Source organism: Myodes glareolus, chromosome 19 (assembly GCF_982192425.1).
Source record: "Myodes glareolus chromosome 19, mMyoGla1.1, whole genome shotgun sequence".
Lineage (NCBI taxonomy): Eukaryota > Metazoa > Chordata > Mammalia > Rodentia > Cricetidae > Myodes > Myodes glareolus.
Window position 1 is genome coordinate 40,108,513 of NC_142044.1, and position 13,132 is coordinate 40,121,644.

The 13,132-nt window shown below is 42.0% G+C and overlaps 1 protein-coding gene across 10 annotated transcripts in view; it reads right to left on the reverse strand.

Moving 5' to 3' along the window:
* Nucleotides 1-13,132, reverse strand: part of Tnrc6b (trinucleotide repeat containing adaptor 6B) — a 242,124-nt gene that overhangs the window by 53,221 nt on the left and 175,771 nt on the right. For 9 of the 10 annotated variants that reach the window (XM_048454733.3, XM_087898946.1, XM_048454724.3 and 6 more), the window contains 3 exons: nucleotides 8,743-9,084; nucleotides 4,029-6,374; nucleotides 2,179-2,337 (listed from right to left, as the gene is read on the reverse strand). In XM_048454733.3, the coding sequence (XP_048310690.1) occupies nucleotides 2,179-2,337; nucleotides 4,029-6,374; nucleotides 8,743-9,084 (2,847 nt within the window). The remainder of the gene's footprint in view (nucleotides 1-2,178; nucleotides 2,338-4,028; nucleotides 6,375-8,742; nucleotides 9,085-13,132) is intronic. The other variant, XM_048454729.3, reaches the window with a different exon arrangement.

Here is a 13,132-nt window from a genome sequence, read left to right on the forward strand (position 1 = left end):
TGTCTCAAACAAACAAACAAACAAACAAAAGCAAAAAACAAAACAACAACAAAAAACAACAACAAAAAAAGGGACTGGGAGGCAATGTGGACATAACACCTTTAATTCCAGCACTTGGGAGCTCTAAGTTCCAGGCTAGGCTGAGCTACACAGGGAGACCTTGTACAACAAAACAACAACTTAAAAAAACATATATAAATATATAAAAAGCAGGGTCAGTCGTAAAGGTGCTTGCTACTAAGGCTGGCAATCTGATTTGTTCCCTGGAATCGCAATGATTTTTAATCGTTTTTTTTCTTTTTCGAAACAGGGTTTATCTGTGTAGCTTTGGAGTCTGTCCTGGCACTAGCTCTGTAGACCAGGCCTGAGTCACCACAGCCCGGCTCAATGTTTTTTTAAAAGTAGAGAATCCACTTGCTTCTGCCTCCCAAGTGCTGGGATTACAGGCGTTTGCCACCACCATCTGGCTAAGCATCTGATTCTTAATTATGGGACTCAGTACCAAGTATAAGGGATTTTTGGCTGTGGAAGATCACACCTTGCCAGAGTCAGCTGAATGATTTACTCCTTCCTCTGAGCATTAGACATTCAAGCCATCCAAAAAAAGGACATGAGCTACAAATGATCCTGCCAACAGAACATATTACAGAACACAGGAGGGAAAATGACAGATTTGTGGTAGAGGATAGTGATTCTTAAGCTGAGAAAGGCCCATAAAAATCCTTCATTCCTGCTAAACAATCTGTGTCAGGCCTCGTAAGCAATCTGGATCTATTTCAAGTTAACTAGATCCTATTTCCCATGATAACAAAACTGACTTCACAATGGAAATCTGAGAACAAGGTCTTCAGAAAACTCCAGAAGTCTATGAAGTGGAGTAGACTTTTAAAATATAACAAAGTCCCATAGGCAGGGTTGTGAATTCTAGATTAAATCTAATATATTCCTCACAGAATCCTCGGTATCATGGATATACTTATCCTTTTTCTTACCTTGAGCATTCCATAAAATTACAGTATTTAAACAAAAAACCTTAACCTTTAAGCCTGTTATACCGTAGGAAAGAGATGTTGTTACATGTTTATTTGATCAGAACTAATACTGAACTTTTGTCTTTTGTTTTGTTTTTCATTTGAGACAAGGTTTCTCTCTGTAGCCTGGCTGTCCTTGAATTCTTTGTAGACCAGGCTGGTCCCGAACTCACAGAGATCCTCCTTTCTCTGTCTCCTGAGGGCTATGATTAATGCATGTGCCACCACTGCCTGGCTGTAACATGTTTAAGAAAGTTACAGTAAAGTAGAATGTGCACCTGATACTAAATTCTCAATTTAATCAAAGAACAGCTTGCAGATTACAGTGACTACAAATTGCCAGTTACATCAAGTGTAGCTTATTTTTCATTTAAAAACCTGAAGACATTTTTGTCAGATTAAAAAAAAAATCCAATACAACCAACCAAACATAAAAACCAACAAACCAACCAATCTCCCCACCTAAAATTCTCCTATGTAAGCAGATGACTGATAAATCATGTCTTAATTATATGAAAAAAAAAAGGAGGAGAAACAAAGTAGTTACAATGACCATATTTACTTTCTGGGTAAAAATACACAATATTCAAATTATAGTTCTAGATACTAAATCCATCCTGTTTCTTTTTCCTTACATTCATTTACTGTTTGTGGGTCATGTGCATAAAGATGTTGTCAAAGAACAACTTGTTTAAGTTGGTCTCTTCTTCTACAATGTGGGTTTAGGGAACAAACTTAATTACACATGAGGACAAGTGCTTGAAGAGCCTGCATTTGTTTTTATTGTGTTATATTTTATTTTTTGAGACAGGGTCTCACCATGAGCCCTGCTGTCCTGGGACTCACAATGTAGACCAGGTTGGGCTTGAACTCACTCACAGAAACCAATCTGCTTCTGCCTTCTGAATGCTAGCATTAAAGGCATTAAAGGTGTGTACCATTATGCCTGGCCATTCATTTGCTTTTAAGTCAACAACATAAATGACTTTTAGCTCACTGTAAACATCTGAACACATGCCAGCAACGTTCACTATTTGCTATTTAATATTACAGGTTATGAATTGCATTGACTCAGCACTTGAAATAAAACAGCCCTCACCAAAATGCCTTATTTCCTAATTAATAAGGAATTCCTCAAATTACTTACTGGGTTTCATGGCATTGGGAGCGCTGGCAGGTGTGTTTCCCCAGCCTGTGGTCGATGCTCCTGCATCATCCATCTCACCCCACCCAGGACTGCTTTCATTTGGCTCACCCCAGGCTGAAGTCCCGTTATCTGGAGCTGGTGGTGTGCTTTTGCTCCAGACTGAAAAAAAAAATGTGTGTCTCTAAGTATCCATTGAATACTTAAATCCAGTGGAGGTGAAGTGAGTATCTCTTGGCAGAGATAAATTCAAACTTAATGGAGGGCATCTGGCAAAGTCACTTTTTTCAAAGGTCTAATATAAATGACTCCTGACCCAGTAACTCCACTGCCAGAAAAATTTGCCCTAGATATATGTACTAAAGTGATGAAATTACATGTACAACAATGCTCACTGTATTAACTCTAGAAAAAAAATGGAAGCAATTTAAATATTAGAAGGAGATAGGTTATATCAAATGTGGGTAGTATGGTACTAAAATATCTACCAGAGGGGACAGGTTAGACAAATACTGGGCTCATAAAATGAGCACTACATATAAAGCAATTAAGAGAAAGAACTGTATTGCTTTATATAGGACATAGCTACAGGAATATTGCCTGCCTACCCAGGATCCAATCTCAGGATTCCTGCCTCTTCCCTTCAAAAAGCCCACATAAAAAACAAAAACAAACAAACAAAAAACAAAAAAAAACAAAAAAAAGATGAATACTACAGAGATGTAATTCCTTCCCTGTTTAAAAAAAATTAAAGCTTAGGTATATTTGTAATAGTTAAGAGCAAGATTTATGAATGAAAGAAATTCTAAGAGATTACAGTGAGAAACCCAAGAGGCTAAGAGTCTCTCATTTATGGTGTCTTTTGCTTTTCTGTACAGCAAGTGTGATTCTAGAGAAAAAGTTAAAGAGTAATCTTTTATTTCTGTCCTCATTTTTAATTCTTAAAAAAGAGCTAGTTAAAAGCAGTCACTTTGAATGGTAATTAGTGTTACTAATGACATTTACTTAAAAACTAGGTTTACTTTGAATACTGGGAAACTAAACATGGTTGATTTTAACTAAAAACAAAAACAAACAAGGTGCATTTTCTAAATTGGTAAGTTTTTTAAAGTGATATTCAGGCCAAACTGAGAACAGAATTAAGAGTTGTTGGAACAGTTTAATATCTGATTGTCCTGAGATCATCTTTTAAGTATATTACAGCCAACCATTAAGTCACCTGGAAGGAAGTGAGAATTTCACTTAGGATAGAGTGCTTGCTTAGGATGCAAAAATATCAGGTTCTGAGCCCCAGCACCATAAAAATTAATAAATTTGGAGACTCCAGCTGTCCAGATACCAGCTGTGATACAGCATTGTGAAGGCTCCTGGGAGAACACCACACAGTACTCTCCTTTGCTGGGGGAAAAGAAGCACACAGGGTGGGTTCAAGTACAGTCAGGAAGGAAAGAAATAAGGTAACTTTCTTCATTAGTTCTTAAATGGGGACTTAGCCAGGTAGTGGTGGCATAAGCTTTTAATCCCAGCACTTATGAGGCAGAGGCAGGCGTATCTCTGTGAGTTTGATGCCAGCCTGGTCTATAGGCTAGTTCCCGGACAGCCAGGGCTACACAGAAAACCCTGTCAGAAAAAAACCCAATAATAATTGCTATCTTTTTCTTGTACCAAGAAAGACCACTGTAATGTACTAGAGCAGATGCCATCTCTAGTGCCCTACAGAAAGAGTCTCAGAACAACAAAGCTGGAACTGAAGGAATAATCCTCAGAGTAAGTTAAATAGATGTACCTTAACAGATAGTGGACTAGGATTTCTTTTCTTTACTAAAACCTTTGAGAAAAGAGTGGGTGCCTACCTGATGCTGATTTTCCGGTCATTGGGGTAGGCAAGTTTGGTTCTCGAGGCGGTGGGCCCCCTTGGGAATTCTTATCCCATAGGTTCACATTCTTGTAGTTATAGCTGTTAGGGTCTCCCCAAGCTGAAGTGCCATCATCGATGTCCATTTTTCGACTAATTGACTGCGGGGATGGCTCCTCCCAACCACTGGGTTCATCATCCTTAGGGGTTGCAGGCTGGGGCCCACTGCTCCAGTTGGAATTAGAAGGTCGAACACTGCCTGAAGGTGGTGGGGGTGGGCCTCCCCATGAACCAGAAGCCTCTGGTTGTGGTGGTGGCGGAGGCTGCTGCTGCTGCTGTTGGTGTTGTTTACTCCAGGAATTGGGCTGTCTGCCTGTTTCATTCCACGCAGGCGATCTTTTGCAATCTTCCCACCCACCTTTTGAAGCTAGGTTTGCATTCCCACCATTACCCCAAGTTCCAATTTCATTCTGCCCTCCTTCACCCCACCCAGGCACAGGTTTACTTGTAGAACTTTCCCAATTGTTATTCTTCACTTGATCAACCTCCTCGCCCCAACCATTCTTCCCAGAAGTCCATCCTTGGTTGGGCTGACGCCCACCTCCCCACCCCTGATCCTTGCAGGAACTCTCATTCCAAGAGGAAGGTGTCTTTTCATCTGCTCGTCCTCCTCCCCAGTTAGAAGAGTTGTTGTTCTTATAGTCATTCCAGCTTCCTGTGCTCTTGGGGTCCTTCCACTCGGTCGAGGCTGAGAGCTCCCCCCATCCAGACTTCATTTGATTGCTTTGGCTGGGTGCATCTCCCCAGCCCCCTGAGTTCTTGGTCTGTGTGGCAGCGCTCTCCCACCCCTCAGTTCCTTTGTCAGATTTCCCCTCAGGCCTTGGCACCTCTTCAATATCCCACACTGTGTCCTGCTTGATTTGAGTTTGGCCCCAGCCAGTGTTTGAGAGCACCCTAGGGTCCAAATCAGTTCGGCTCAAAAGAGTCTGCAAGACAGCCTGGCAATCAGGATGTGTGGGCCTGTATGACCGACGACCAGAATTATGACTGTCGCTACTTCCTGCTTTGTGGTTGCTTCCAGTGCTTTGACCTCCAACTTCACTTCCTGCGGAGCTGGAAGACCTTCCCCAACAGGGAGCCTGGGCATTGCCTTGGTTTTCAGGGAGGGGGTGGCCCTTTTGATTGTCCCATGCTCCAGTGCTAGAATTTGGTTGGTTTGGACCACTCCATTCTCCAATTTTCAACTCTTCAGACCCAGTCGGCTGTTTCCATTCTCCCTGAGAGACCCCAGATGTCATTTTGTTCCCTTCACCCCATTTGTTGTCATTAGAGTCCTGAGGGCCAAAGTTCCAGGACCCACCCGTAGACCTGTTATTGTTGTCCCAAGAGTCATTTTTTGACCCAGTTGATTTTGGAACAGAAGCTCCTTTCCAGGAGTCCTCTCTGTCTTTTCCATTGTTCCCATTATTTCCAGAATTGCTTTGTCCAGAGACTGTGTCAGTTCCAGAAGGCCCCCTAGCTGCACCCCAAGACCCAACACTCCCAGTCTTTCGATCTCCAGTGCTTTGTGAAGGGGCATCAGTGCTCCTGGAGGTGTTCCCCAAGCCCATCCCAAAGGGCATTCCCTTATTTTCCATGGGGTTTGGTGAACTTAAGTTCAAGGAGTTAGTGTTTCCATTTTTTGGTCCATCAGTGTTATGAATTTGAGCCTGTTCTCTGCCAGAGACAACAAAATTAACACCCGCATTTTCCATCTTTGACTGCTGTTCCCTGGATGCCTGACCTACTGTGCTCACTTGTGCACCGGAATTACTATTTTCTGCTTCCAACGTCCCTTTCCTAGAAGTTCCTTCTTGGACCAATGCTGGCCAGGCAGATGGGTTGCTATTTGGGTTAAAGTTGCTGAAGCCAGAGCCAGGTCCAATTCTATCTTGACCACTCACATTCCTCCAGTTTCCTAGTCCATTGTTGCTGTCTGAAGTAGAGTTGGAAGATTGAACAGATTTAGCCTTAGGGTCAGACTTCCAGACCCCAAGATTACATTCGTTCCCAGAACTTGTAGACTGGCACTGGCTCCCTTTGCCTTTGTTACTAGTGGTGCTTCCTGGCAGAGCACTCTTCTCAGAGCCAGGGTTCGAGGCACTGTTGTTATCGGTGGTGTTTTCGGAAGAAGATTCAGTGTCTTTGCTGGCAATGCAAGGCCACTCTTCCATGTCAGACCCGTCTACAATCACCTTGTCCCAGATGTGAATTGGGTTGGGGGAGGTGCCGTTGTTGGAGGAGGCTCCCGGACCCCAAGTGGAATTTGCATAATTTGAAGCAGCAGCACCTCCAAGGGTTGACTCTGGGAAAGAGATCATCTGTCATCCATAAGCTGTACATACATCACCATCAATACCCCAAGAGAGCTCCCTGCATCTTTCCTAGACTGGCTTGTTCACCTGGTCAGTCTTCCTATATGATTTTAACACAGCATCTAGAGTCACCTTTTTATCAAAGTATGGGTGTGTGCATAATATGTAAACATGGCATGGTGCCAGTGTGGAAGTCAGAGGACAAATAAGTTGGGATTGGTTTTCTCCTTTTACCATGTTCTAGGAACGGAACTCAGATCACTGGGTCTTTCTGCGCTGAGCTATGAGAATATACTGGAGTTTCCTGTTACTGGCTATTGCTGTATGTACTAGTCCATACCACCTCTCAAAGTTACCTACTTGCCACTTCTGCTAACACAGAAGGACCTTCTTGTATCCTAAGAAAATGCGACAGACCTTAAGCGTGCTGTATTTCTTCAATCTGTTCTAACACTTGTGGCTGGAGTGGTTTTCTAAAACACCCTTTTGGTTCTCTCAGTGCTCTCTGAGAGCTTTGAACAATTACTTAATACACAGAAAAGTAAAACCCCTCAGATGGCTTCACCAAGATAGATGTTTTAAGGCCAATCAGTCCTACTGGTTATATCCTTTACAACATCCCACAAAGATGCCAACAGTGCATAAACACACCTCTGACCCCAGCACCACTCTAAGCTGGACCTACTGTTTTCTCCTCCCAGATCTGTACAGTGAGACTAATTCATCTTTATGGATATTCTTCAAGTGCCACTCCATCTGTGGAGCTCCTTCCCAAGCTTGCCAACTGAAAAATCATCTTTCTTCAGCAAGGGACATTTTCCTCAGTGTGGTAACCCTCTGTTTACATCTTTGCTTTCCTACACTAGTGTTTCCATGAAAGCCTATGTTGCTAACGTGGAAATTCTATACAGTGTGGCCTGTGTGTTCTGTTCTATAAGCCTCTGCTGAATGACGACTGTCCCCAAGCTAGCCGTTGAGATACAGGACAGGTTTAGACTCCCAAGGAGAGTAATCTGATGGATCAGATTACTGCTCAGCTCATATTTCAGTAGAATGTACCATATTTAGTAGGGTGGGGGGAAATAATGCTTACAATGAATTTTTTTCTAAACTAATTTTTCCATTAACCAAGCAGTTTTCAATTACTATGAACTAAAAATAACACTACCTAAAACATTTTAGCCCAGTGGCAGTATTGCACACCTTTTATCCTAGCACTCGGGAGGCAGAGGCAGGTGGATCTCTGAGTTTGAGGTCGGCTTGGTCTACAAAGTAAATTTTAGGACAGCTAAGGCTACAGAGAAAACCTGTCACTGTGTTGTGTGTGTATAAGTCTGTGTGTGCATCTGTGTATATGTATATAAAATTTTAATTATTTATATGTGTATATATAATTTTAATTATTTATAATTATAATAATCATATACACAAATATACTAAAATGAGGACGCACAGAATCTTAACACCTTGAGACTGTGCTGGTCTTGCCTATGCTTAATAATATTCAAAGTTTAGGGTTTTTTTCTTCAAAATTTGTTTTTAAAGTTACCTTTATTTACTTATTTGTATGTGTGCTAAGATGCACATATGGAGGTCAGAGGACAGTCTTTGGGAGTCAGTTCTTTTCACTATGTGGGTAGAGCCTCAAGATGGAACTCAGGCTACTGAGTTTGGTGGTAACCATCTTTACCTGTTGTGTTCTCTCTCTCTAGCTCAAACACTAAATTTTAATATAATCTAAAAAGACACATTAATTTTTTTAAAAAGGGACTGGAAACGCTTTACTATTTATTGACACAATATTTATTAAAAACTCTTGGTGGAACATGTTCTAATGAAGCTGAGGCAGGAGGATCATGAGTCTGGTACCAACCTGGGCTATATCAGAGATCCTTAAAACTTCTAATGGAACTCTTGAAGGAAAGATCTCTCACATCAATATTACAGTCTTAACAAAGCTCAAAATCCAGAGTTCTAAAATTAAACACTGTTTTAACAGGAAAAAAAAAATACTACTTAAAAACTATGTAACTGTATATCTGGTGTTCTCTCCAGATTCTATACAACAACCTACGTGATCATTCTGGAATATTTAGAAGAAGTCCCATGTAAGTCTCACTTCCTGAACATAGCTGGGGAACTACAGACCCTAGGAGATAAAGCATGATCTTATTCTTTCATGCCAAGACACCACAACCCAATTTATGTTGTGTTCGTGCACATTTTATGCTGGGATCCTCTCCCATCTTTTGCATAATACAATCTGTATCAACAATGACTTTCACGGAATTGCTATCAGGAAATAAGCACAGAAAATGCTTTCCCTCTCTCTGAAGCTGGCCCCAGTGTCCATCTTACCTGGTGCAGTCCCACTTTCGTTCTGCAGCAGCGTTCCTGTCACTTGTGCGTTGTTTGGGCTTGCTCCAGGTGCTGTGCAGGGAGGAGGCCCTGCTCCACCCCCGAGGAGCATGCAGGACGGTGGAGGGGGCTGCCCACGTTTTAGTAACACTTTGTGGTCCTGCTGGCAACGGAATCGCGGCGGCACCTCCCGAGGCATGTAGCGGGCGGCGCTTGGCGGTTGTCCGTTCGGCACTGCCACCCTTTTGGCATTGTTGCCACCATTGACTGGTGGCGATGGAGAGCTGCCAATTGGGCTGGCGGCCGTTGGTTGGCTTAAACTTGGTTTCGTCACTTCGGGCACTGAAAGACAGGAGTTGGGAAAGTCTTTGAAATTAAATCTATTTTTCTAAAGTCTGTTTTTAAGAAAGTTCACAGAAAACTATTTTAACAAGGCAAATTGCTCTGTTCTGAAGGGACTGCCTTTTCAAATTCCTGTCAGGATGTTTACTTTACTAAGTAGGAGTGGTGACAGCAGGTGACAGAAACAAAGAATCAAAAACAGTACATTCTATCAATTAAGAGGAGAATCACTCACCTAACCAAATCCTGGAAAGTAGAAATGATTGTGCCTAAGTCCTCAGTAGCCCAAGACCTTCCCTTCCTCCAATTTCTCAAGGAAAGGAAATTTATTATTTACATTTACTTATTCTGTGTGTACACATGCTATGGTAAGCAAGTGGAAGCCAAAGGACAATTAGAGGGAGGTGGGTCTTTCTATCATATGGGTTCCAGGACTGGAACTTAGGTTGTCAGGTTTGGCAGCAACTCCTTGAGCTACCTTGAGGACAATCAACTCACTTCTTTGAAGACCTCTGTGAACTTTTCTGAAGCTCCCGACTGGACAAGTGGAGCACGCTTTACCCATGTTCCTGCAATATAGTGATTACATCTGGTCTCTCTCTCACTGGCCGTAAGTCCCTCAAGAATACAAACAGGCACCTACAGAGAACTACAGACCTAGAGAATCACAAAATTCCACTTGCCTTTGGTTCCTACAGCCACCTGGATGCAAAGGCTTTTTGGTGGTGACTGTTTATATAACAGTAACATTACAAATCTTTTAGCTTTTATTTTAGAAAATCTATTTCAGCTTTTTCATTGACATAAAATGTTAAACAGCATAGAAATATGCACAGCAACCATGAAATTACTACCCCTGCTGGACCTGCTGAGGTAGGACCTGCTGCTTCCTACCTCAACCCTGCCTACGGAGGTTCCTAACTCTATGCCTGTCTTTATACTAGTAAAAGACCACAACTCTGTATTTCTTCTTTTTCTTTTTATAAACCCAGTGCTTATTCTTGAACAATAGTGTCAAATACCTTCTTGAAAAAAAGATCATTCACTTTCTCCCAAGAAAATCTGCCCCCCCACAAAGAGGTTAACAGTATTACAGAAATTAATCTGAGGTCCAAACCCCTGCTAACCATCTCTGGTAGCAGTATTGCTTTGACTGCTGAAATGATGCTGGGCTAGCATGTTGCCATTTAGCTGGCTCCTTTATAAGAAGAGAGATACATCATCAGAAAACAGGGGCCCAGATTAGCCACCACTGGACATTACTGAATACTGTGAGTGACAGGAGAAAAGAATAGTTGGCTAAAGTAAGTTCCAGGCAACTCATATATCTATTCTTAGCCAATCACAAGATAGTACTGGCCTCTTAGTAAAAGGGTGGTGGCAGTAATGTGATGAGCAGAATAAAAAACTAAACCAGTCATTGTCTAATATTAACATAGTGCTCTCTGCAGAACCTATAGGAGACATTGGACAAATAACTATTAAATGAAATATTTGTTTCTGGAATATTCCACATGCCGTACTAATCTTTGTTGCTCTCACGGGAATAAAGCTAGGTGGATTTTCCAGCTAGTTTGTGAGGCTCCTCTTCTACAATTGGGTTAGGATCTCTACTCTAAGTTAACCAGGTTGCCCACATGCCTTAACTTGTTCTCTTAAATAAGACAACGACAGAGCAGCCTCAGCCTAGAAGGGTCTGACTAACTTTATAGTACACACAGTTGCTTGAACCCAAAACCCTGGTGCTGTATACTGTATAAAAGTCCTTATACAACCCCCTTGTGGCATTTTCTTCCAGTTATACTAAAGACAGAATAGATGTGATGAGAACACAGCTCCATTATTTCTCCTCTGACACGGTGCTGTCTCTGGAGTCCAGCTGCTGAAAATTCCAGGACATAGCTAGAAAAGCTAACTGTGCTGGAAGGCATGGCCAGATTTTTCTTCTTTCTCTTTTCTTTTCTTTTCTTTTCTTCTCTCCTCCTCTCTCTTCCTCTCCTCTTCTCCCCTCTCCTCCCCTCCCCTCCTCCCTCCCTCCCTCTCTCTCTCTCTCTCTCTCTCTCTCTCTCTCTCTCTCTCTTTGGTTCAAGACATGGTTTCTCTATGTACCCCTGGCTGTCCTGGAACTCACAGAGCTTCACCTGTCTCTGCTGTTGTAGACTATTATTTTAAGGTGTGTTACTTTTGTTTATGCTATGGGACGTTCCTGTAAGGGTACAAAGATATGTTTGATTAAATAAAATTCACCTGCGGTCAGGAGTCTGCGTCAGCAACTAGCTGACTAGAAGTTGTAGGGAGGAGCCAGGTGGAGAAGGGTTTATAAGGTGAGGAGAAGCATGAGAACTTCTGGTGAGACACAAGGAGATGAGTTGCTTCCTATTCAGCCTCTCTGGGGAGCAGAATTCTACCTCAACCTCTGAATCTTGAGTTCTTTTTTTTTTTTATAAATATTCTCATGGTTTATTTAACTTTATTTTATGTGCATTGGTGTGAAGATGTCAGATCCCCTGAAACTGGATCTTCAGACAGTTGTGAGCTGCCATGTGGGTTCTGGGAATTGAACCCGGGTTCTCTGGAAGAGCAGTCAGTGCTCTTAACCACTGAGTCATATCTCCAGCCCCAAATATTGAGTTCTTTAGGACAGAGATTTAGGTAAGTTCCTATTGTAGCTTTGAAAGAGTCGGTACCCGAGGAAACAGAATTTTCTCAGGCTGAGGCTCTTGTGTGGTAGCGAGGGGTTGCAGCTGCTGACTAGGATAGCCTTAGCTTAAAAGGCAGCAATAATTAAAAAAGAGAGCAACACTCTGCTTCCTTAGTGCTGGGATTAAAGGCATGCACCACCACCGCCTAGCTGATTTTTTCTTTATGAATTTTAAATAAATAAGGGACAGGAAGATGGCTTAATGGGTAGGGGTGTTTGCAACCAAGCCTAAAATACATGGAGCCCACACACTGGAATGAGATGACTCCTGCAAGCTATCCTCTGACCGCACATACACACATGATAAATTAAGTTTGAAAGGCAAGCAAAACCCTTGACATCTACTGGAGGAACTGTTAGGTGGAACACAAACATTTTTACAGATTCTTCCAAGTTCAAAGCTAAGACATCAGAACCTAGTGTACCTCCGGAGTGTCAGGTCTCAGTCAGAGAGGTGCCCGCCAGGTCTCTCTTCTCAATGTCAATGACTTGTAGGCTGAAGCATAAATAGTTCTAAAATGAGCTACTCTAGCCTCTGAACCAGGTTTATTTGGTGCTGGGGTTCAAAAGCCTCAAGGTCTCAGTTTCTTTGCCAGAGAAAGTCTACATATGCTTTAGGGGCTGATGTGGCTGCCTAGCTCAACTCTGGTTGGTTCAATCCCACCAAAATAACCACCAAAGGTCTATGCTTCAAATAAACACTGTAGAATACTGTGTCCTATTTTCTAATTTCTATCATGTACTTTAGAAATTACATACTCTATTGACTGAATCATCCCCCTTTCTACTCTCTTAACTTAGAACATTCTTGGTTTGCAGTTTTAGCCTCATTAGCCTCATTTCTGAAAGCATCAGCAAGGTGCCATTTTTTTCTAGGAAGAGTTCTTTAAAAAAATGTTTGAACTTGACAAGCTTCTGAATTGTCTATTTACACAACAGACCCAGCAAGTGCACAGAACCAATACAAGTTACTACTTCCTTCATCTTAACAGGACCAAACACACACACACAGACCTCACCTAGAAATGTTTGTAAAAGGGCTAGGGATGTAGTTCTGTGGTGAGCAAGAGACTCTAGATGCAATACCCAATAAAACAAAAATTAAAAATAAAATTAAAACTAAACAAAAGCATTTAAAGTCATAGAAAATATTCTATTTTAGGTTAAACAATTTAAAACCTCGAAGACTGTCTCATGCACAGGTGACCTAACCCACACCATGTGATTCTCAGTGACCTCCACATTTATCTCTACTTCTTCACTTTCCACTAACACACACTGGCTTCTGTATCCAACATCTTCCTCCTCCAGTCACCAGGGTCTTCACTGCCAGTCTAGAGGGCACTG